At 41.3% G+C, this 24,959-nt stretch overlaps 1 protein-coding gene across 1 annotated transcript in view; it reads left to right on the top strand.

Moving 5' to 3' along the window:
* Positions 1 to 20,628, top strand: part of ELOVL2 (ELOVL fatty acid elongase 2) — a 133,803-nt gene extending 113,175 nt beyond the window's left edge. The window contains exons 4-8 of the mRNA XM_040433078.1: positions 1,903 to 1,980; positions 3,115 to 3,286; positions 8,780 to 8,904; positions 10,922 to 11,056; positions 19,317 to 20,628. Of these exons, the coding sequence (XP_040289012.1) occupies positions 1,903 to 1,980; positions 3,115 to 3,286; positions 8,780 to 8,904; positions 10,922 to 11,056; positions 19,317 to 19,442 (636 nt within the window). The 3' untranslated portion in view covers positions 19,443 to 20,628. The remainder of the gene's footprint in view (positions 1 to 1,902; positions 1,981 to 3,114; positions 3,287 to 8,779; positions 8,905 to 10,921; positions 11,057 to 19,316) is intronic.
* Positions 20,629 to 24,959: the final 4,331 nt, after the last annotated feature.

The following is a 24,959-nucleotide window of genomic DNA, read 5'->3' as shown; positions in this document are numbered from 1 at the left end:
CACTTTGGAACCGTTATCAGGGTGATTAAAACTACTTTTTTCAGACAATCCAAACATTGTCAACCGTGTAAAAGGTACGTCTAGAATGCATCTGCAACCATCTGCTGGCCAGTACAAGTGGTTCAATAAGTAAAAATTTGTTGACAGACCCCCTTTAATAGGGTTGACACGACTGGCAGATGCTGTGTATTTATAAAGTACTAGCTGAAGGACCCGGTTTCGCACGGGTATATTTCATTTAATGTTTCTGTGTGTCGTTAAAAGATATCAACAATATCCCCCATAATAGTGACCTCTACAGCACCCCGCCCCCTTAACAGTGAACTCCACAGTCCCCCACCCCTTAACACTGAACCCCCCCTCCTTAAAATGGGACCTCCACAGCAGCCCATCCCTTTAACAGTGACTGCCACAGTACCCTGTTCCCTTAACAGTAACCTCCACAGTACCCCGCTCACTTAACAGTGACCTCCACAGCAGCTGCCCCTTTAATAGTGGCCCCTGCCCCCTTAACAGTGACCTCCACAGCTCCCTGTCCCTTTAAAGCTAGGGCTACATGTGTCGCGCGACATTTTGTCGTACCAATGTCACACAACAATTTTGTAATGATAGGCTATGGTGTCGCACTGCGACTGTGACACGACAATTGCAAAAAATCCATCCAAGATGGATGCATGTAGCAGCGTTGTTGTGCCCTATGTGTTGTGCGACTTATTGTCGTCCTGTAGCCCTAGCCTAAAGCTGACCTACAGCAGTGAAGAAAAATGGCTGGGTTGTTATTGAAACCTGGAGTAAAACTGTGTGTATGTGGAGACTAAGGGCCTGCGAGCTTCTATTGGCTGATAAGGGACATGTGACCGTATGCATGGCAGTTGGGATGAGTGAAAGACTTGCAGGCTTCTATTGGCTAATGCAGGTCATTTTTTGGGAATATCTCAGGAACTGTACGTCCTAGAGGTCTAAAACCTTCCCGGACACCTGATGTACCTGTGTGCTAAATTTGGTGAAGATCGGTCCAGTAGTTTGGTCGCGCATAAAGGACAGACAGACAGAAACTCATTTTTATAATATAAGAGACTAGCAGAAGGACCCGGCTTCACACGGGTATATTTTATTTCATGTTTTTGTGTGTTGTAAAAAGATATCAACAGTATCCCCCATAACAGTGACCTCTACAGTACCCGCCCCTTTAACAATGAAATCCACATTGGCCGCCCCTTTAACATTGACCTCCACAGTGCCCGCTTCTTTAACAGTGACCTCCACGGTGCCCGCTTCTTTAACAGTGACCTCCACAGTGCCGGCCCCTTTAACAGTGACCTTCACAGCACCTGTCAGTTTAATAGTGGCCCCTGCCCCCCATGCATGTAGCAGTGTAGTTGTACAATCATTCCTCATATGACTGAATATTTAAGGACCTGCGAACTGCTAAAACCTGTGATCAGTTGTTATGGCAACCTGGAGTAGGACTGCGAGCTTATATTGGCTGATAAGGGACATGTGACCGGGTAAATGGCAGTTCGGATTTAAGTGAAAGGCTTGCTGGCTTGTATTGGCTATATGTGAGTAATTTTTTGGGAATATCTCAGGAACGGTACGTCCTACCTGAGAGCTGAGACCCGGTCTAAAACCTTCCCGGACACCTGATGTACCTGTGTGCCAAATTTGTTGAAGATCGGTCCAGTCGTTTGGTCGCGCATAAAGAACGTCTAGACACGGACAGAAATTTTTATAATATAAGAGATAAAGTAATAGGGACATTTTGTTGGACACCCTTATGTGAAAGATGCTGTTTTTTGTTTTTTTTCTGTGCTTTGCAATATAATTTATTAGCTGAATGGTATGCTTACATAATTCTAAAAATCTATATGTACTTAATTCATTTACATTTTTTTTTTACAGCTCATTCTTTCAACATGGGAAGGTGGCTATAACATACAATGCCAGAACCTGGACAGTTCAGGTGAAGCAGATGTGCGGGTAAGGCATGACATTTTGTCTTCCGTGTGCTTTCCGCATCCGTATATCCATTCCACAAAAGATTAAACATGTGGACCATGGACCTATTGAAGTCAATTGCTCCACAAAATAAAATGCAGATGCAACCTAGACAATATCTGTATTTTGTGGACCGCAAAATATATACGGTAGTGTGCATGAGCCCTTAAAGGGAGTCTTTCACCTAAAATCACCATTATAGAACACTAACATCAGGATCTCCATTACATTCCCCATATTAGAATGCTACCTTCCATATTGCTGTCCATCGCCGATTTTCTCAGAAAAACACTTTTATTCAAAATGTTAATTAGCTTCTGAAGGTGCCCAGGGGCGGAGTTCATGCAGGAGTTCTGCGTTATGAAAGAGATATCTATTTGAAAAGGAAATGCCCAAATAAGTTTATGGCTGTGTGGGGGAGTTGGGTGTCCGATTCTGGATTGGTTTCGAGGGCACTAGCTGAAGAATATATCCGGGATCAAATGTCTGGATTAGGTAGATTACAGTAATCCTGGTTACACGTTATAGTCCACAATGTATTGTGATGAATAATTGAGAAATAGAGTTAGACTCCGTGGAGTGTTCCATACTAGTAGTGAAATATAAGATATGCGCTGTTAAAAATGACAGGATGCCATGTAATGTTGGTTTGGCCGTCTCACCGCACATTGTATTATATTGTTATGTGAGGTAATGATGTATTACACTAAATAATGCAATGCACTTTTTGTTATGGGTTCGGGGGGTGGTGGGTAATAAGAAATAGGGAGGGGGGGGAAATAATAGTATAAAAAAGAATGTTGTCAAGCACATGAAATAATGAAGACAATAACAAATAGATATTGTATTATTGATGTACTTTATTGTATAGACAAATGTTACTTGCTGATTGTCATTTAGTTACAACTTGTTTGACAATAAAAAAAAATGCACTGATTTAAAAAAAGAACCTAGGGCGGGCCAGAGGGGTGAAAGGGGAGGGGTTTATGAAAAGCACCGAGGGGCCTGGGCACCAGCCGCATGAACGCCTCCCAAGGCAGGGGTGGATGCTTAGTACTTGGTACTAAGCATGTGCATAGCCTTAACTATCCTTTTTTTTTTTTTTACTTTATACAGGTGGCCAAAGTTTTGTGGTGGTACTATTTCTCCAAAGCAGTTGAATTCATGGACACAATTTTCTTTGTTTTACGGAAAAAGAACAGCCAAATCACATTTCTCCATGTATATCACCACGCCACAATGTTCAATATATGGTGGTGTGTCATGAACTGGATTCCCTGTGGTCAGAGTAAGTTTCTGTTTGCGGCATAGCACTGGTTAGAAGCAATAAGAGCTGCCATAGGTCCTGGAGACAACACAGGCACCTCAGAGTGTTGGCAGAGTTAATTCCTACTTTGTGATGGTGCATGTAAATCATTACTCGTAATTAGAGAGTAGTTCTGCTTTGACATACACAATTGTGTAATACAGACAATGGAATACGTGGTAGAGTTTTAGACACAGTGAAGTCAAAGCGAATGTCCATGACTATTATGGATTTGTGTGACGACACACAGATCTATAATGCAGCATCCATAGCCTGCTGTTGGCCTATACCTTTTTATTATGTATTTGAAAGTGGAAGCAAGGCATGGCAGTATTCTATAAGCAGTATATGAGCTATCTATCTATCTATCTATATATATATATCTATATATATATATACAGTGGGGGAAATAATTATTTGACCCCTCACTGATTTTGTAAGTTTGTCCAATGACAAAGAAATGAAAAGTCTCAGAACAGTATAATTTCAATGGTAGGTTTATTGTAACAGTGGCAGATAGCACATCAAAAGGAAAATCGAAAAAATAACTTTAAATAAAAGATAGCAACTGATTTGCATTTCATTGAGTGAAATAAGTATTTGAACCCTCTAACAAAAAAAGACTTAATACTTGGTGGAAAAACCCTTGTTTGCAAGCACAGAGGTCAAACGTTTCTTGTAATTGATGACCAAGTTTGCGCACATTTTAGGAGGAATGTTGGTCCACTCCTCTTTGCAGATCATCTCTAAATCCCTAAGGTTTCGAGGCTGTCTCTGTGCAACTCTGAGCTTGAGCTCCCTCCATAGGTTTTCGATTGGATTAAGGTCCGGAGACTGACTAGGCCACTCCATGACCTTAATGTGCTTCTTCTTGAGCCACTCCTTTGTTGCCTTTGCTGTATGTTTTGGGTCATTGTCGTGCTGGAACACCCATCCACGACCCATTTTCAGTTTCCTGGCAGAGGGAAGGAGGTTGTCGCTCAGGATTTCACGATACATGGCTCCGTCCATTTTCCCGTTTATGCGAATAAGTTGTCCTGTGCCCTTAGCAGAAAAACACCCCCAAAGCAAAATGTTTCCACCCCCATGCTTGACGGTGGGGACGGTGTTTTGGGGGTCATAGGCAGCATTTTTCTTCCTCCAAACACAGCGAGTTGAGTTAATGCCAAAGAGCTCTATTTTGGTCTCATCAGACCACAGCACCTTCTCCCAGTCACTCTCTGAATCATTCAGGTGTTCATTGGCAAACTTCAGACGGGCCTGCACATGTGCCTTCCTGAGCAGGGGGACCTTGCGAGCCCTGCAGGATTTTAATCCATTGCGGTGTAATGTGTTTCCAATGGTTTTCTTGGTGACTGTGGTCCCTGCTAATTTGAGGTCATTAACTAACTCCTCCCGTGTAGTTCTAGGATGCTTTTTCACCTTTCTCAGAACCATTGACACCCCACGAGGTGAGATCTTGCGTGGAGCCCCAGAGCGAGGTCGATTGATGTTCATTTTGTGCTCCTTCCATTTTCGAACAATCGCACCAACAGTTGTCACCTTCTCTCCCAGCTTCTTGCTAATGGTTTTGTAGCCCATTCCAGCCTTGTGCAGGTCTACAATTTTGTCTCTGACATCCTTGGACAGCTCTTTGGTCTTTCCCATGTTGGAGAGTTTGGAGTCTGCTTGATTGATTGATTCTGTGGACAGGTGTCTTTTATACAGGTGACTAGTTAAGACAGGTGTCCTTAATGAGGGTGACTAATTGAGTAGAAGTGTCTAACCACTCTGTGGGAGCCAGAACTCTTAATGGTTGGTAGGGGTTCAAATACTTATTTCACTCAATGAAATGCAAATCAGTTGCTATCTTTTATTTAAAGTTATTTTTTCGATTTTCCTTTTGATGTGCTATCTGCCACTGTTACAATAAACCTACCATTGAAATGATACTGTTCTGAGACTTTTCATTTCTTTGTCATTGGACAAACTTAAAAAATCAGTGAGGGGTCAAATAATTATTTCCCCCACTGTATCTATATATATATATATATATATATATATATAACTAATAACACATATAATATATGTACAAATAAACATGAGGTTCTTAGAAAATATATTATGATCAAAAAATATCTGTGCCCATCCACCACAGCAAGGTGACTTCAATACGGATAGGAATCTAACTCTAAGCATATCTCTATGCCACTCATGGGCATCTAAATTCAAGGATAGCAAAACATGTAAAAAGACTGTTAGCTCTGTAGCAGTCACAGTTGCTATGTGGTTTCTATTTAAATGCCTGTGAACGGCATAGAGATACGTTTAGAATAAGATAACCTTGCTGCGGTGGATGGACACAGATTATTATAATTTTTTTAAAATCAAAATATATTTGCCAAGAACATCATGTTTAATTGTATATTAGATGTGGTATTAGTTTAGATATAATTTACTGTATGTCTATAGAATGCTGTACCCTGCTGCCTTAACAGTGACCTCTACAGCAGTTGCCCCTTTAACGGTGACCTCCACAGCATTTTGTCTTAACAATTTTTATAATGATAGGCTATGGTGTCGCACTGCGATACAACAGTTGAAAAAAAATCCATCCAAGATGGATTTTTCTGCGACTGTCGCGTCACAACATGTTGCAGTGCAACACCATAGACTATCATTATAAAAATTGTTGCGTGACACCTGTAGCAGTGTAGTTGTGCCCTATGTGTCGTGCGACTTATTGTCGTGTGACCCTAGCCTAAAGCTGACCTACAGTAGTGTAGAAAAATGGCTGGGTTGTTATGGAAACCTGGAGTAAAACTGTGTGCATGTGGAGACTAAAGACCTGCAAGCTTCTATTGGCTGATAAGGGACATGTGACCGTGTGTATGGCAGTTGGGATATGAAGAGAAAGACTTCCAGGCTTGAATTGGCTAATGCAGGTTATTTTTGGGGAATATCTCAGGAACTGTACATCCTAGAGAGCTGTGACCCCCACAAGATTTCTTTCCAGGTAGCAAGGGATGTGTATACCAAGTTTAGTTGAAATCGATGGTTGTGTTTTTGAGTGATCGTGGAACATTATTATATATATATATATATATATATATATATATATATATATATATATATATATATATATATATATTATATTATAATATATATATATATATATATATATATATATATACATATACATATACAGGGTGGGCCATTTATATGGATACACCTTAATAAAATGGGAATGGTTGGTGATATTAACTTCCTGTTTGTGGCACATTAGTATATGCGAGGGGGGAAACTTTTCAAGATGGGTGGTGACCATGGCAGCCATTTTGAAGTCGGCCATTTTGAATCCAACTTTTGTTTTTTCAATAGGAAGAGGGTCATGTGACACATCAAACTTATTGGGAATTTAACAAGAAAAACAATGGTGTGCTTGGTTTTAACGTAACTTTATTCTTTCATGAGTTATTTACAAGTTTCTGACCACTTATAAAATGTGTTCAATGTACTGCCCATTGTGTTGGATTGTCAATGCAACCCTTTTCTCCCACTCTTCACACACTGATAGCAACACCGCAGGAGAAATGCTAGCACAGGCTTCCAGTATCCGTAGTTTCAGGTGCTGCACATCTCGTATCATCTGAAGGCAATAGTCTATGCTGTGAAGATACGAGATGTGCAGCACCTGAAACTACGGATACTGGAAGCCTGTGCTAGCATTTCTCCTGCGGTGTTGCTATCAGTGTGTAAAGAGTGGGAGAAGAGGGTTGCATTGACAATCCAACCCTATGGGCAGCACATTGAACACATTTTATAAGTGGTCAAAAACTTGTAAATAACTCATGAAAGAATAAAGTTACGTTAAAACCAAGCACACCATTGTTTTTCTTGTGAAATTCCCAATAAGTTTGATGTGTCACATGACCCTCTTCCTATTGAAAAAACAAAAGTTGGATTCAAAATGGCCGACTTCAAAATGGCCGCCATGGTCACCACCCATCTTGAAAAGTTTCCCCCCTCACCAAGTTAATATCACCAACCATTCCCATTTTATTAAGGTGCATCCATATAAATGGCCCACCCTGTGTGTGTGTATATATATATATATATATATATATATATATATATATATTTCACACTGCAAATACAGTTTTATTACAGTACATGACACAGTACTAACCAATTTAGAATCATAACTGTGTGTTTCAAGCACTGCTCAATACAGGCGAGTTCACATCTGATCTGCGTTGGAGGCTTCCTTTGGGGCTCCGTCACAGATTCTTTAAAAAAAAATAAAAAATGGATAAAGTCCACTTTTTCTTCCGGTAGAAGATCAAAATTCAGAACATAAACTGAACGGACTCCATTGTAGTCAATAGAGCCTGTTTAGCTCCGTTTGGGTCAGTTATGTGCCCTATCCGACAGTTTTTCTGCTCCTCTAACTGAACAGAATGGGAGAAAAAGCAGTGATGTGAACATGCCCTTAGCTGCTTTCAACCAAACATTAATGAGTACTAGTGTTGAGCAAAGTCGCCTAATTCAAAACTTCAGAATAATACTGTACAGAGAACTGTTTCCATACAGTATTCGAATGTATGGGCTCCGATGAGCCGAAGTAAGTTACTCGCGAAGTCAAGCGTGACTTTTTAAAGTGGAAAACCATTTTAAAACTTGAAACCGAACTCTGCTTCGGCCCATGTGCACTCCTCTGAACGAAGCCGAGTTCGGTTTCAAGTTTTAAAGTAATTTTCCACTTTAAAAATCAACTACCGAAGTTATTCAACAGTCACGAGCGTCTTCGTGAATAACTTACTTCGGCTCATCGAAGCCCATACATTCTAAGGCTACTTTCACACTCGCGTTTTGGGCGGATCTGTCATGGATCTGCAAAATCTGATCAGTTACAATAATACAACCGCATTCATCCGTCATGAACGGATCCGGTTGTATTATCTATAACATAGCCAAGACGGATCCGTCATGAACTCCTTTGAAAATCAATAGGAGACAGATCCGTTTTCTATTGTGCCAGAGAAAACTGATCCGTCCCCATTGACTTACATTGTGTGCCAGGACGGATCCGTTTGGCTCAGTTTCGTCAGAGCGGAATGGAGACTGATCGGAGGCAAACTGATGCATTGTGATCGGATCCTTTTCCATTCAGAATGCATTAGGGCAAAATTTATCAGTTTTGGACCGCTTGTGAGAGCCCATGACTGATCTCACAAACGGAAAGCCAAAACGCCAGTGTGAAAGTAGACTAATACTGTATGGAGACGGAACTCCCTACAGTATTATTCTGAAGTTTTGAACAAAGCGACAACACTAATGAGTACCTTTCTCATGATGCTTACTTGCTAAGAACGAGTAACTTAATGACAGCACATCACAATAGCATTTCCAGCTGGATGCCAGACACAATTTACAGCCCGTGAACTGCTGAGAGAATACTACTGAACTGTGCAACACTATCATTTGTTCCATTAGGTTTCTTTGGACCTACACTAAACAGTTTCATCCATGTCCTCATGTACTCCTACTATGGCCTCTCAGTTATACCATCCATGCACAAATACCTCTGGTGGAAGAAGTACCTCACACAGGCACAGTTGGTAAGTGATACACCATCTATTTCTGATTTCATGATTAACTACTTATAGCATAACATTTAGTCTACTTTCACATGTACCAATCTTGTCCAGTCAGTTTTGGAAACTGCATTTTTTTTAGCTGATTTTTCTTCGTGCTTTTAGCATATTTATTTTGCCACCTCCCATGGCCAAAAGAGGGCATACAGAAATGACTGGTTTTAACAGTTCTTTTTATTATAGTTATTCCTTTCTATAATTCAGCAATTTTTCTGCAATTTGTTTTAGTATTATTCAGACACTATCACTGAGCCGTTTGATAAACCAGTATATTCATATGACCAAAGGAATATGGGAAAACACATTCACACAGATATATCATTAATAAATAATCTTTATTCACAAAACAACATTAAAAACTGCATAAAAATGGAGTGGTCACAGGATATAACAGGTGCTGGGGTAGTTACGTTAAACATATACCACTGTGTCTGGTGCAAATAATTTTATGTAATGCATTTCACAAATAAAATTTAATCCCACTGTGAAAATAAATAATATATTAGAACAATAGTACAGATAATGATACCAACCACACAACAGCTTATTGCTCTAACACGTTTTTGTTTGCTTCCCATATTTCTTTGTTAATACAGTCTCAGTTTAGTCATGGGAATCCTGTTTAAGATATGGCTATTAGGCCTCTTGGTTTGTTTCTTATAGGTGCAATATATTCATATATGACAACCATAAAATGTTGAATTTAATAGATGATCGTTCTCAGGCTGATTGAGACACTTTGTTACCCAATAATGCCTCCTATTTGGGACAGTTTAAGAAGTTGTCTCACTTCAGAAAATGGCCTTCACCATCTAGAGAAGGTTAATACAAGACACTTACTAATGTATTGTAATTGTCCATATTGCTTCCTTTGCTGGCTTGATTCATTTTTCCATCCATGGTTATGACCACCCTGCAGTACAGCAGCAGTGGCTGTGCTTGCACACTATAGGAAAAAGCACCAGCCCATGTGCACTCCTCTGGTTCCGGCCACCAGAGGGGCCGCTGCTTTTTTTTCTATAGTGTGCAAACAGAACCACCACTGATGGATCGCAGGGTGTTCATAACCATGGAAACGAGCGGTGTATAATGTGATGGAAAAATAAATACAGCCAGCAAAGGAGGCAATATGGATAATAACAATACATTAGTAAGTGCCTTTGCTAAAGTGAGACAACACCTTTAGGCCTCATACACACAGCCGTGGCCATCATACGGCCCGCAAACGGCGGGTCGGCAATCCACGGCCACCAGCCATGTGCACCCCGCATCATGGATGCGGACCCATTCACTTGAATGGGTCAGCAATTCCGGAGATGCGGAACGGAGTCACGGAACACTGGAAGCACTATGGATTGCTTCCGTGGTGTTTCTTTCCATGGTTCCGCACCGCAAAAAAATATGACGTCATATTTTTTCGCAGTGCAGACATACCACGGACCCATTCAAGTTGAATGGGTCCGGCCTGCTGCACGGATGTTGCCTGTGCATTGGGGACCGCAATTGCGGTCCCCAATGCACGGAACGGCCGCACAACGGCCGTGTGCATGAGGCCTAAAGCTGAGGCTATGTGTCGTGTGACAGCAAGTTTCAGAAAAAACCTGTCTGACTATTTTAGATCTGTGATTTGGCTATAAAACAGTGAAATTGCAGAAAATTTTTAGTTACACAAAAATTACATTGTGGTTGTGTGCTACTTGCAACTAAAAATCGGACAATGTGGATTGTTTCCAACAATGTTGGATTTTTTGCAATGGTCACAGTCGCAGCATGTTGCTTATTGTATCGCAACCCCATTGGCAATCATGAGTTGCGATCTTCATGTCACACGACACATGGCGTCTTGTAGCCCTAGCCTTACATATCTGCAGACTCAAGCTGATAAAAATTATTTTCTTATAAGTACACTACAATTCTGGAGATGCGGATAGTGACTTACTGAAATAGAAATAGTCAATGGCCTCTTGTTTGTATATTCCAGATCCAGTTTCTGCTCACCATTTCACACACACTGAGTGCAGTGGTTAAGCCCTGTGGGTTTCCTTTCGGCTGTCTCATATTTCAGTCCTCCTATATGACTACATTGGTCATTTTATTTGTAAACTTCTATCTAAAGGTAAGTTATCCAGAAGGACACCAAGTACCTTTTCATTTTGTATTAAAATAAGCTCAGTCCTAGTTTTGGATAGCCCTGACATAAGGTTACATGGAACCGCTAAAATAAATATTTATATAAATGTAGAAGAACCAACATTTACATAGCATATGTTTTGGATCTCCGTTTTTACATGGACAAGGATTATACACTGTAATAAAGTATGGCCGCGTTCACATCTCCGTTTATGAGACCTGGCTGTCAGACGGACAAAGAACTGTTGCGAAATTTGGCAGTTATGCCAGAAATCGCTGGATCACCACCAGACCTCATTGCAGTCAATGGGGATATGGCAGTAAAGTACAGTGACAGCCTGTGAGATCCAGCCCCCTGAATCTCAAAGGCAAGCAAGCTGAAGTGTATTACAGAAGTATTGTAATGCATTGTATAGGGGATCAGACCCCCAAAAGTTGAATTCCCAGAGTGGGACAAAAAACTAAAGTTAAAAAAAGTAAAAAAAAATTAGTTTTACCAAAAATTTTAAGTTTCAAGTAAAATAATAATAATAAAAAAAAGGCGTCCTTTTCCCAAAATAAAGTTAATTAAAAAAAGAAATAAATAGAGAATAAGACAAAAGTAGACATATTAGGTATCGCCGCGTCCGTATCGACCAGCTCTATAAGGCTACTTTCACACTAGCATTCGGGGCTCCGCTTGTGAGCTCCGTTTGAAGGCACTCACAAGCGGCCCCGAACGGATCCGTCCAGCCCTAATGCATTCTGAGTGGACGCGGATCCGCTCAGAATGCATCAGTTTGGCACCGTTTGTCCTCCGCTCCGCTCAGCAGGCGGACACCTGAACGCTGCTTGCAGCGTTCGGGTGTCCGCCTGGCCGTGCGGAGGCAAACGGATCCGTCCAGACTTACAATGTAAGTCAATGGGGACGGATCCGTTTGAAGTTGACACAATATGGCTCAATTTTCAAACGGATCCGTCCCCCATTGACTTTCAATGTAAAGTCAAAACGGATCCGTTTGCAATATCATGAACAAAAAAATAAATAAATATATATATATATATATTTTTTTTGTTCATGGTAATGCAAACGGATCCGTTCTGAACGGATCTAAGCGTTTGCATTATAGGAGCGGATCCGTCTGTGCAGATACCAGACAGACCCGCTCTGAACGCAAGTATGAAAGTAGCCTAAAAAGATCACATGATCCACCACGCCAGATGACTGCCGTAAAAAATAAAAACAGTGCGAAAACAGCAATTTTCTGGTCACCTTGCCTCACAAAAAATGTAACACCAAGCGATCAAAAAGGCGTATTCAGCCCAAAATGGTACCAAACAGTCATCTCAACCTGCAAAAAATGAGATGCTAAGACAATTGCCCAAAAAAAAAAAAAAATATGGCTCTCAGAAAATGGCAACACAAAAACAAGATTTTATTCTGTTCAAAAAGGCTTTTACTGTGTAAAACGTAAAAATATAAATAATATAGACATATCGGGTATTGTCGCGTCCATAACAACCTGCGCTATATTAGGCTACTTTCACACTTGCGTTAGGAGCGGATCCGTCTGGTGTCTGTACAGACGGATCCGCTCCTATAATGCAAACGCTTGCATCCGTTCAGAACGGATCCGTTTGCATAACTGTTTTTTTCAGATCTGATTTTTCACTTCGTGAAAACTCAGATCCGACAGTATATTCTAACACAGAGGCGTTCCCATGGTGATGGGGACGCTTCAAGTTAGAATATACTAAAAGAGCTGTGTACATGACTGCCCCCTGCTGCCCCCTAACTCATTAGTGGCCAGTGCGGCCCCCCCTCCCTCCCCTATATTTAACTCATTGGTGGCCAGTGCGGCTGCGGCCGCCCCCCCTGTTTTTAACTCATTGGTGGCCAGTGCGGCCGGCCCCCCCTCTCTCCCCCCCCTGTTTTTAACTCATTGGTGGCCGGTGCGGCCGCCCCCCCTCCCTCCCTCTTTTCCCTGTTTTTAACTCATTGGTGGCCAGTGCGGCCGGCCCCCCCTCTCTCCCCCCACTGTTTTTAACTCATTGGTGGCCAGTGCCGCCGGCCCCCCTCCCTCCCCCCCCTAATTAAAATGACCGACCCCTATCATTGGTGGCAGCGGAGAGTTCCGATCGGAGTCCCAGTTTAATCGCTGGGACTCCGATCGGTAACCATTGCAACCAGGACGCTACTGCATTCCTGGCTGCCATGGTTACTTAGCAATTTTAGAAGCATTATACTTACCTGCGATGTCTGTGACCGGCCGGGCGCTCCTCCTACTGGTAAGTGAAAGGTCTGTGCTATAAGCAATGACCTTTCACTTACCAGTAGGAGGAGCGCCCGGCAGGTCACAGACATCGCAGGTAAGTATAATGCTTCTAAAATTGCTAAGTAACCATGGCAGCCAGGAATGCAGTAGCGTCCTGGTTGCCATGGTTACCGATCGGAGTCCCAGCGATTAAACTGGGACTCCGATCGGAACTCTCCGCTGCCACCAATGATGGGGGGTCGGTCATTTTAATTAGGAGGGAGGGGGGGCCGGCCGCACTGGCCACCAATGAGGTGCAGGGTGTAATCATGTACACAGTTCTTTTAGTATATTCTAACTTGAAGCATCCCCATCACCATGGGAACGCCTCTGTGTTAGAATATACTGTCGGATCTGAGTTTCACGATCTAACTCAAATCCGATGGTATATTCTAACAGAGGCGTTCCCATGGTGATGGGGACGCTTCAAGTTAAAATATACCATCGGATTGGAGAAAACTCAGATCCGATGGTATATTAATAGAGACTCCTGACTTTACATTGAAAGTCAATGGGGGACGGATCCGTTTGCAATTGCACCATATTGTGTCAACGTCAAACGGATCCGTCCCCATTGACTTGTATTGTAAGTCTGGACGGATCTGTTTGGCTCCGCACGGCCAGGCGGACACGAAAATGCTGCAAGCTGCGTTCGGGTGTCCGCCTGCTGAGCGGAACGGAGGCCAAACGGTGCCAAACTGATGCATTCTGAGCGGATCCGCATCCACTCAGAATGCATTGGGGCTGTACGGATCTGTTCGGGGCCGCTTGTGAGAGCCTTCAAACGGAACTCACAAGCGGAACCCCGAACGCAAGTGTGAAAGTAGCCTTAAACAAATATCACATTATATTCCCCTTCGGGTGAACGCTGTAAGAAAAAAATAATAATAATAATAAATAAATAAAAATGCCAAAACAGACATTTTTTTCACCTTGTCTCATAAAAAGTGTAATACCAAGCGATCATCCCGCAAAAAATTAGCCCCCACATAAGACAATCACTTAAAAACCAATGGCACCTGTAAACCAATCCATCAAAAGCTGCGCTGAAAAAGCCATATGGCATTCCTTCCGTTCTGAGTCCTGCCATTTGCCCTCACAGCATTTTGCTACCACATATGGGGTGTTGCCGTATTCAGGAGAAAATGAGTAGCAAATTATAACAAATTATAGGGTGCTTTTTCTCCTGTCACCCCTTGTGAAAATAAAAAAATTGTGGCTAAAGCAACATTTTATCGGAAGAAATTAAACTTTTCATTTTCACAGCAGAGTGTTTCCAAATTCCGTAAAACGCTTAGGGGGTCAAAGTGGTCAGTACCCTCCCCCCCTTAATATATTCTTTAAGGGATGTATTTTCCAAAATGGGGTCACTTTTTGAGGGTTTCCACTGTAGGAGTACGTCAGGGTCTCTTCAAATACAAAATGGTGCCTAAAAACCATTCTAGCAAAATCTGCCTCTGAAATCCATATGGCGCTTCTTTCCTTCTAATCACTGCCACGTGCCCATAAAGCAGTTTACTGCCACATATGGGATATTTCTGTAAACTGCAGGATCAGAGTAATATATTTTAGGTTTATTTTGCTGTTAACCCTTGCTGTGTTGCAATAAAAAATTAACATTAAAAAATCTACTAAAAAAGTAAAATTTTCATTTCACCTCCATTTTCCTTTAATTCTTGTGGAACACCTCAAGGGTTAACAAAGTTTGTAACATCAGTTTTGAATAATTTGAGGGGTGTAGTTTCTAAAATGTCATTTAGGGTGGTTTCCATTACGTAAGCCCCTCAAACTCACTTTATAACTGAATTGGTGCTTAAAAAAATGGTTTTCGAAATTTTGTTGAAACTTTGAAAAATTGCTTCTAAACTTCTAAGCCTTCAAACATCCTAAAAAAATTAAATGACATTTACAAAATGATGCCAACATAAAGTAGACATATAGGGAATGTTAAAGAGGTTGGCTCATCATAGACAATGGGGGCATATCGCTAGGATATGCCCCCATTGTCTTATAGGTGCGGGTCCCACACCTATATAGAGAACGGAGCCCTGCAAGGTGGTGGCTGGAGGACTTCGGTCCGGCCACCACCAAGCCGGCTCCCTATAGAAGTGAATGGGAGCGTACCGTGCATGCGCGGCCCCCTCTCCCATTCATTTCTATGGGGTTGATGGAAATTTTAAGTAATAAATATTTTGAGGTATCACTTTGTTTCAAAAGCAGAAAAAAATGTAAATTTAAAAAATTGCGAATTTTTCAAAATTTTGGGTAAATTTTGGATTTTTTCATAAATAAAATGTGAAATATATTGACTCAAATTTATGACTGTCATGAAGTACATTGTGTCACGAGAAAATCTCAGAATGGCTTGGATAAGTAAAAGCGTTATAAAGTTATTACTACATAAAGTGACATGTCAGACTTGCAAAAATTTGCCTGGGAATTAAGGTGAAAAGTGGCTCGGTACTGAAGGGGTTAAACAAAAATTATATATAACACATAAAACATGCTTTATATAATGTATGTAAAACATGCACAATTGTTATCACCACAATTGTAACAACCTGAAATATGAAATTATCACATTTCACCTGTATGGCAAATGGAGTGAAAAAAGCCAGAATTTCTGTTTGTTCGGCCATCCCAAAAACCGAATAAAAGGCAATCAAAAAATTGTATGTACCCCAATAAAAATGTCAACTTCACAAACCCTCACACAGCTCCATTGACAGTAAACTAAGATATGGCTCTCAGAAGTTTGATACAAAATGAAGTTTTTTTTTAAATACATTTGTAAATACTGTAATTGTGCTGACCTGCAGTGCAAAGCCAATATCATTTATACACAACTGTAAGAACTATACACAAAACCCCAAACAATGAGGAAATGCAGTTGTTTTTTTTTTAACACCCCCTCCCCCCCAATTCATTATACTAAATAGTGCCATTAAAAATACAACTCATCCCACAATAAAAAAGCCCTCATATAGCTTATGTACAGTGGATATAAAAAGTCTACACACCCCTGCCTGTTAAAATGTCAGGTTTCTGTGATGTAAAAAAATATTACAAAGATAAATCATTTCAGAACTTTTTCCAATGTGACCTATAAACTGTACCACTCAATTAAAAAAACGAACTGAAATCTTTTAGGTGGAGGGAAGAAGAAAAAAAAAAAAAAATAATAATAATAATAATAATAATAATAATAATGTGGTTGCATAAGTGTGCACACCCTCTTATAACTGGGGATGTAGCTGTGTTCACATTCAAAATCATGTTAAATAGGAGTCAGCATACATCTGCTATCATTTAAAGTGCCTCTGATCAACCTCAAATAAAGTTCAGCTGCTCTAGTTGGTCTTTCCTGAAATTTTCTTAGTTGCATCCCACAGCAAAAGCCATGGTCCACAGAGAGCTTCCAAAGCATCAGAGGGATCTCATTGTTAAAATGTATTAGTCAGGAGAAGGGTACAAAAGCATTTCCTAGGTATTAGATATACCATGGAACACAGTGAAGACAGTCATCATCAAGTGGAGAAAAAGTGGAGAAAATATGGCACAACAGTGACATTACCAAGAACTGGACGTCCCTCCAAAATTGCTGAAAAGGCGAGAAGAAAACTGGTCTGGGAGACTACCAAGAGGTCTACAGCAACATTAAAGGAGCTACAGGAATATCTGGCAAGTACTGGCTGTGTGGTACATGTGACAACAATCTCCCATATTCTTCATATGTCTGGGCTATGGGGTAGAGTGGCAAGACGAAAGCCTTTTCTTACGAAGGAAAACATCCAAGCCATGCTACATTTTGCAAAAACACATCTGAAGTCTCCCAAAAGCATGTGGGAAAAGGTGTTATGGTCTGATGAAACCAAGGTTGAACTTTTTGGCCATAATTCCAAAAGATATGTTTGGCGCAAAAACAACACTGCACATCACCAAAAGAACACCATACCCACAGTGAAGCATGGTGGTGGCAGCATCATGCTTTGGGGCTGTTTTTCTTCAGCTGAAACTGGGGCCTCAGTTAAGCTGGAGGGAATTATGAACAGTTCCAAATACCAGTCAATATTGGCACAAAACCTTCAGGCTTCTGCTTAAATGCATAACATGAAGAGGAACTTCATCTTTCAGCATGACAACGACCCGAAGCATACATCCAAATCAACAAATGAATGGCTTCACCAGAAGAAGATTAACGTTTTGGAATGGCCCAGCCAGAGCCCAGACCTGAATCCGATTTAAAGTCTGTGGGGTGATCTGAAGAGGGCTGTGCACAGGAGATGCCCTCGCAATCTGACAGATTTAAAGTGTTTTTGCAAAGAAGAGTGGGCAAATCTTGCCAAATCAAAATGTGCCATGCTGATAGACTCATACCCAAAAAGACTGAGTGCTGTAATAAAATCAAAAGGTGCTTCAACAAAGTATTAGTATAAGGGTGTGCACACTTATGCAACCATATTTTATTTTTATATTTTTTCTTCCCTCTACCTAAAAGATTTCAGTTTGTTTTTCAATTGAATTGTACAGTTTATAGGTCACATTAAAGGTGGAAAAAGTTCTGAAATGATTTATCTTTGTCTCATTTTTTTTACATCACAGAAACCTGACATTTTAACAGGGGTGTGTAGACTTTTTATATCCACTGTATGTATGTAATAGCAGTTCTCTGGCACCTTGTCTTCAAACTCTACATTGTGCTGTTCCTCTGACAACTGGTTTTTTGGATTCTCTTTATCAGTAGGGTGCGTTCCAAGACAGGCTGACACTGGCAGCACACAATGTTACAGTGTGTAGTGACAAGCCCCACTGACCAATGTCCAGTTGTCAATTTATTAAAACATTTCCAGGAAAAAGAACAGAGGAACAGCACAAAGCACAGCTCTTCCATTCAAATGGACAAAAAAAAAACACCTTATAGAGGATATGTCGGCAACCCTAACTTTTTTTTTTAAATAACTCTGAGGCTGGGTTTATACAGGGCATTTATATCGCCTTGTAACACCATCTGCACAAAAAATGTAGCTGGGAAAATGTTAAAAAAACGCATACATTGTTACCAGTGTGGTTTTTCCAGCAGTTCCAAAATGCATCTAAAACGCCCTGAATAAACCCAGTCTGAAGCACTGTATCTGTTAGTAAGCAGAAAACAAGAAGCTTTATATTAGCTGGAATTATTTATGTAAAGGAGGTACAAAAATATAGTATACTGTACATTTTTGGAGAATAATATCAATATCAATTTGAAAAAAACTAACAAATTTAAAATACATTACCAGGGATGCCCTATTTCGGCCTTGCATGGCTGAGAGGAATAACCCACAGTAAGCTCCAGCCCAGTGCTCTACTGTTTCCATAATTCTTATAGCATTAAAGGAGAGCTGCTATGGGAGTCTGGAAACATTGGAGTGCCAGCCACTCTGTCTCCGTAAGGCCTAATTCACACCATATCACAGATGCGGACCCATTTACTTGAATGGGTCTGCAATCTGGGATATACAGTGTGGGATAGAACAGAGGCGAAGATCGGAAGCACTGTGGAGTGCTTCCGTAGGTTTTCTGTCCGTGCCTCCACACTGCAAAAAAGTAGTGTATGCAGTACTGTTTTGTGGTGCGGAGCATCGGAATGCGGATTCAAGTGAATGGGTCTGTGTCTGCGGCCACACGGTTGGTGCCAGTCCATTGTGCAGCACGGGCATGGCCGGCACACAGTCGTGTGCATGAGGCCTAACTTCACCTTCTCAGGCCATAAAAGCGATAATTGGAACAACCCCTTAAAGTGTAATACTAATGTCTTCTGTTTGAGAAAAAAAAAAGCTGCAATATGACAAATACTTTATAACAAAAAAAAAAAGCACGACATGAAGGCATGTCTTTGCTATATAAAACACTTTATACAACATGGAAGTTAAATAACGTGAGAAAATAATGTAAACTTATTCTCTTCTTTAGGCTTACAAAGCAAAACCATCAAAATCAGATGCAAATGGAATTACAGCCAGCATAGAACTGAAGAACGGATTTCACAAAGACTTGGTGCACGCTAGCAATGGTGCTGTGCACAAGAAACACAACTAGAACATGAAGAGATGGATTATTAAGAAGCGGCCTCCGTTTGAAGTGATATTTGAACATGCTTCTAGGCGTCCTCCTAACAACTGAACAATATCCGTTTCCGTTAAAAGCATTTTTTAAATAAATCACTACCCCAGATTATTATAATCTTTTGATATATAGAGTATGAGAAAATTATGACATCAAAAGGCTTTTATCCAAATGTCATCATAACAATACTGCAAATGGAAAGTACTTAATTGTAGTCCAGGAAATGCCTTATAACATCCTAATGACGTTCTTTTACATGGTTAAACAATTTTTAATTTAAATGTAGGACTTTGTACTTACTAAAGTTTAAATTATGTGAAAATAGACTTTTGTTGTATGTTACTTTCAGCTAAATGGTTATTATAGATTATAATTTTTAATTCAGAGTTTCAAAGAATTTTAAAGTCAAACTCAAACCACAGTTTGAGGATTACAAACACTCAAGTAGTCAGTTTATACTGGTACACATATAATCCTATTTGTATTAAGAAAGTCACATAGCAGCACAATACATCAAGTACACATGATCCAAAGATTAATTTTTCAGACCAGATAAAAGAATGGGAACGAAATGGAACTGGAATAATGAATTGTGGTGTTTTCACTGCAGAACTGACTGAGAAGGTTGCACAAAACATGCACACATGTCTATCGCCTCTATTTCTCTGTCAGGGGATAAGGGGACCTTAGTACTTCCAATATATGGAGGTCCCACTCCTGTCAGACATTTATCAGTTAAGTATCTTAAATGGGGATCTCACTTTAAGCCCTTAACAACATAGGACTAATATATCAGTCATACACTTAGCCCACTCCATATGCAGCAGGTTCCAGCTGTGTAATACAGCCGACACACGGACACCGTTAACAGGATCGGGGACAACTGCAATCTAGGTCATTTAACCCCTAAGATGCCGTGGTCAATAGCAACTGCAGCATCTCTGTGGTTAGACAGAGGGTGGGCACCCTCTGATCTGACCCCCTGCACCAAATTACAGAGATCTGATTGGTTACTATCACAGCCTGGGCCTTGTGACGGCCTCCTGTCCTGCCATAGGAACCTGCCTGTAAAAATCCCATAGAGTGCAATAGTGCAATAAGCAATCATAGGATCGCATGTTCAAGTTCTCTAAGGGGATAAACAATTGCATTAAAAAAATTCTCCAAAGTTTTTTTAAAAGTAGTAAAACATAATAAGAACATACATTTGTTAACACTGCAATCATACTGACCTGCAGAATAAAGTTGTCAGTCTTCATGCACATACAAATTTTGTTAAGTTAAATGGCCCAACATAGTATTATGAGGGCTTATCTTTTGCAGGTTTATCCAGAGAATCACTCTGGGTAAAAATAAAGCTGACAGACCCCGCAGGACCAGAGGGAGAAGTGACCTGGGAAATAAAAAAGCAGCAAAAAGGATGCCATTAGTGGCAGCCACACAGTGCACCACTAGCAATTACCTTGACCCTGCGCTGCACGTCTTAACTTGTCACTCCTTTTCTTTCTGACATGGAAGATGCATGTGAGCAGCCACCAGAGGGCACTCACGTGCATCTTCTAAGACCTGCACTGATACTTACAGTCAGAGCTGGGAGGACAGAACAGAGCTGCTGTCTATCAGTAGAATATGCCTTATGTCTTTTAACAGTGTCTTTCCAAACAGACAAGCATGTACTGTATGTATCCTGATGGCTGGCGACTGCAAAGAATGGCATCATGGACCATATATTGAGTACCACTGGTATTGGCAATATGTCCTGGATATCAGATGAGTATTCTACAGACTGGTACAGAGGTAGAGAGGACCCTGCCTGCAAGAGCTTACAATGTGCAAGAGAAGGAGACAGAAGGTGAGGGTATGATCTGCTCAGATAGTAATAAAGGAATATAAAAGATTGTATACTTTCCTGAAAAAGTGGGTTTTCTGGTTAATTTTGAAAGTTTGGGTCACAGGAGAGAGATCCAGATTATGTTGGGCACACGTGAGAAATCTTAGAGATGAGTGTATGAAGTGAAGACAACAGAAGAGCATAGACATCCGTTGAGGGTTGGATATTGCAATAGGGAAGTTATCCGAATGTTAGGTCAGATGTGTGGAGGGGAAAGGCTGTGGATGGCTCTGTAAACACTTTGCAATCTTACTAAATTTGACCATTGGTGTGCAAAACCCTCAAAATCAATCAGTTCCACAGTAGGTTGCAGATCTTCGAACGGATGGCAAATCCGTTATATACAGTCGTGGCCAAAAGTTTTGAGAATGACAAAAATATTAGTTTTCACAAAGTTTGCTTCTAAACTGCTTTTAGATCTTTGTTTCAGTTGTTTCTGTGATGTAGTGAAATATATTTACACACACTTCATACGTTTCAAAGGCTTTTATCGACAATTACATGACATTTATGCAAAGAGTCAGTATTTGCAGTGTTGGCCCTTCTTTTTCAGGACCTCTGCAATTCGACTGGGCACGCTCTCAGTCAACTTCTGGGCCAATTCCTGACTGCTAGCAAATCATTCTTTCATAATCACTTCTTGGAGTTTGTCAGAATTAGTGGGTTTTTGTTTGTCCACCCGCCTCTTGAGGATTGACCACAAGTTCTCAATGGGATTAAGATCTGGGGAGTATCCAGGCCATGGACCCAATATGTCAACGTTTTGGTCCCCGAGCCACTTAGTTATCACTTTTGCCTTATGGCACGGTGCTCCATCGTGCTGGAAAATGCATTGTTCTTCACCAAACTGTTGTTGGATTGTTGGAAGAAGTAGCTGTTGGACGGTGTTGGTACCATTCTTTATTCATGGCTGTGTTTTTGGGCAAAATTGTGAGTGAGCCCACTCCCTTGGATGAGAAGCAACCCCACACATAAATGGTCTCAGGATGCTTTACTGTTGGCATGACTGATGGTAGCTCTCACCTTTTCTTCTCCAGACAAGCCTTTTTCCAGATGCCCCAAACTGTCACCACCAGATCTCTGAGGAGTTCTGACAGACGTTCTTCAGTACCTCCTGCATGATGTTCTTTTGTTTTGCTTTCGCTTTGACATCTCTTCTCCCTCTCTCAGCTGTCATCTATTAGCAGTGATTGCCTCCCTATATATCTCCTCCCATACTGCTTCACTTTGCGGTTTATACTACTTCCTGGATGGGGTTCACTGCTTGAAGTTGCTACTGCTGGTTCCTCAAGATAAGTTTATTTCTGTATTTGTGTTTTCCTGTTGGCTTAAGCATGGATCCGGTTTTAGCCTTGACGGACCGCATGCGGGGTCTTTCACTGGAGGTCGCAGCGCTCCGTAAAACTGTATCTCAGTTTCAGGTGACCGGTTCTGCTTGCGTTCATGGAGTTTGTTCTGAGCCTAAGATCTCGTATCCAGATACCTTCTCTGGGGGTAGTGAGAATTTTGTTCGTTTTAGAGAGGCTTGCAAACTCCATTTTCGCCTACTTCCCCATTCCTCTGGTGATGAGGAGCAGAGGGTGGGGATCATCATCTCACTGCTCAGGGATAACGCTCTGTCTTGGACTCTTTGCTGCCGGTGGGGGCACGGCCCCTGCGATCAGTGGACGAATTTTTTGAAACCCTGGGTCAGATATATGATGATCCGGTGCTGAATCTAAACTGCGTCTTTTATGCCAGGGTACACAATCCGCAGAGTTATACTGTTCAGAATTTCGGAGATGGGCAGCTGATACTGTAAAAATCAGAGGTTTGAGCAGCTCTCACCTGCCAGGGATTCCACTGGTATAGCACGGACCGGCTCCTTCACCCGAAGTAGGAGAAATATAAGTATGAAGAAAATAAATTGGATGGTCCAGCTTGTATTCGTGGTAATCCAAAGGCTTTATTCAGTATTCAATAAAATCCAGGTACAGGAATGCAGGTCTACATGTTTCGGGCACAATACAATCTTAGCCCTTACTCATGACAAGCTGATACTGGTTGGAATGATGCTGCACTCCGAAGTAAATTTTGCCATGGTCTTTCAGAGGGATTGAAGGATGCATTTGCCTTTCATGAGAGACCTACCTCCTTGGAGTCCGCCATGTCTCGGGCTGTTCGTATTGACAGGCGTCTTAGAGAGGAGAGATTACTCCTTCCTGTCATACTCTGTCCAAGGACAGTGGGGCGGTCTCATTCAGTGCGCAGGGGTCTCAGTCTCTCTCAATCCCCTTTGAGCAGGAGCCCATGCAGCTTGGTTTGCTTGCCTCTAACAACAGAGGATTCAGCTCTCAGAGGAGGGTTTGTTTCTGTTGTGGAGGTATAAATCATTTGGCAAATGTTTGTCCCTCTAGGAGATTCAGGGAGTTTTTAGAGAATAATAAAGAAACAAAAAGAAAAAAGTCCTCTAAAAACGTTCCATCTGTTACTATTGGCAAGGTTGATGCGGAAATTGAAGGTTTTCCGTTTGCTTGTAGTTCCCGTTTTGTCCTACCTGCCAGGGTGGCGCTAGAGAGCAAGAACATTGTTTGTGAGATTTTTGTAGATAGTGGAGCAGCTGTCAATCTCATTGATAATCAATTTGCTATAATAACACATGGTTTCCAGGTATGCACTTTGGGAAAGGACATACCTGTTTTTGCTATTGATTCCACTCCACTTTCTCGAAAATCATTAAAGGGCATAGTTCACAATATCCGTTTGATTGTGGGTGATGCTCATGTTGAGGATGTGTCATGTTTCGTCCTAGGCGGGTTACCTACTACTCTAGTGTTGGGGCTACCCTGGCTCACTAAACATAACCCCACCATCGATTGGCAAGCGAGGCAAATAAATGGTTGGAGTGACTTTTGCAGAGAGAATTGCCTCTCGACGTCTCTTTCAGAGACTGTACCATCTTTTCTTTCTGAATTTTCGGATGTGTTTTCTGAGAGTGGTGTTCAGGAGCTGCCCCCTCACCGGGAGTACGATTGCCCTATTAATCTCATCCCAGGCACCAAGCTGCCTAAATCTCGTTTATACAATCTCTCCCAACCTGAAAGGGTCGCTATGCGTTCTTATATCTCTGAGAGCCTGAGAAAGGGACACATACGTCCCTAGAAGTCACCTGTTGCCGCTGGTTTCTTTTTTGTTAAGAAAAAAGATGGTTCTTTAAGACCATGTCTGGATTTCAGGGAGCTGAACAGTATCACAATTCGTGACCCTTATCCGCTTCCTCTGATCCCGGACCTGTTTAACCAGATTGTTGGGGCTAAAGTTTTTTCCAAGTTGGATTTAAGAGAGGCATTCAACCTGGTCAGGGTCAGAGAAGGGGACGAATGGAAGACGGCCTTCAATACCCCTGAGGGCCATTTTGAGAATTTGGTTATGCCTTTTGGTTTGATGAATGCCCCAGCCGTCTTCCAACATTTTGTGAACAGCATTTTTTATCATTTAATGGGGAAATTTGTACTAGTGTATCTAGATGACATTTTGATTTTTTTCTCCTGATTTCAAAACTCATAGGGACCACCTACGACAGGTCTTGCTCATTCTGCGGGAGAATAAATTGTACGCTA

Source organism: Bufo bufo, chromosome 5, assembly GCF_905171765.1.
Source record: "Bufo bufo chromosome 5, aBufBuf1.1, whole genome shotgun sequence".
Classification (NCBI taxonomy): Eukaryota; Metazoa; Chordata; class Amphibia; order Anura; family Bufonidae; genus Bufo; species Bufo bufo.
Note: the sequence above shows the minus strand (reverse complement) of the source record. Positions and strands in the feature narration are given on the sequence as shown.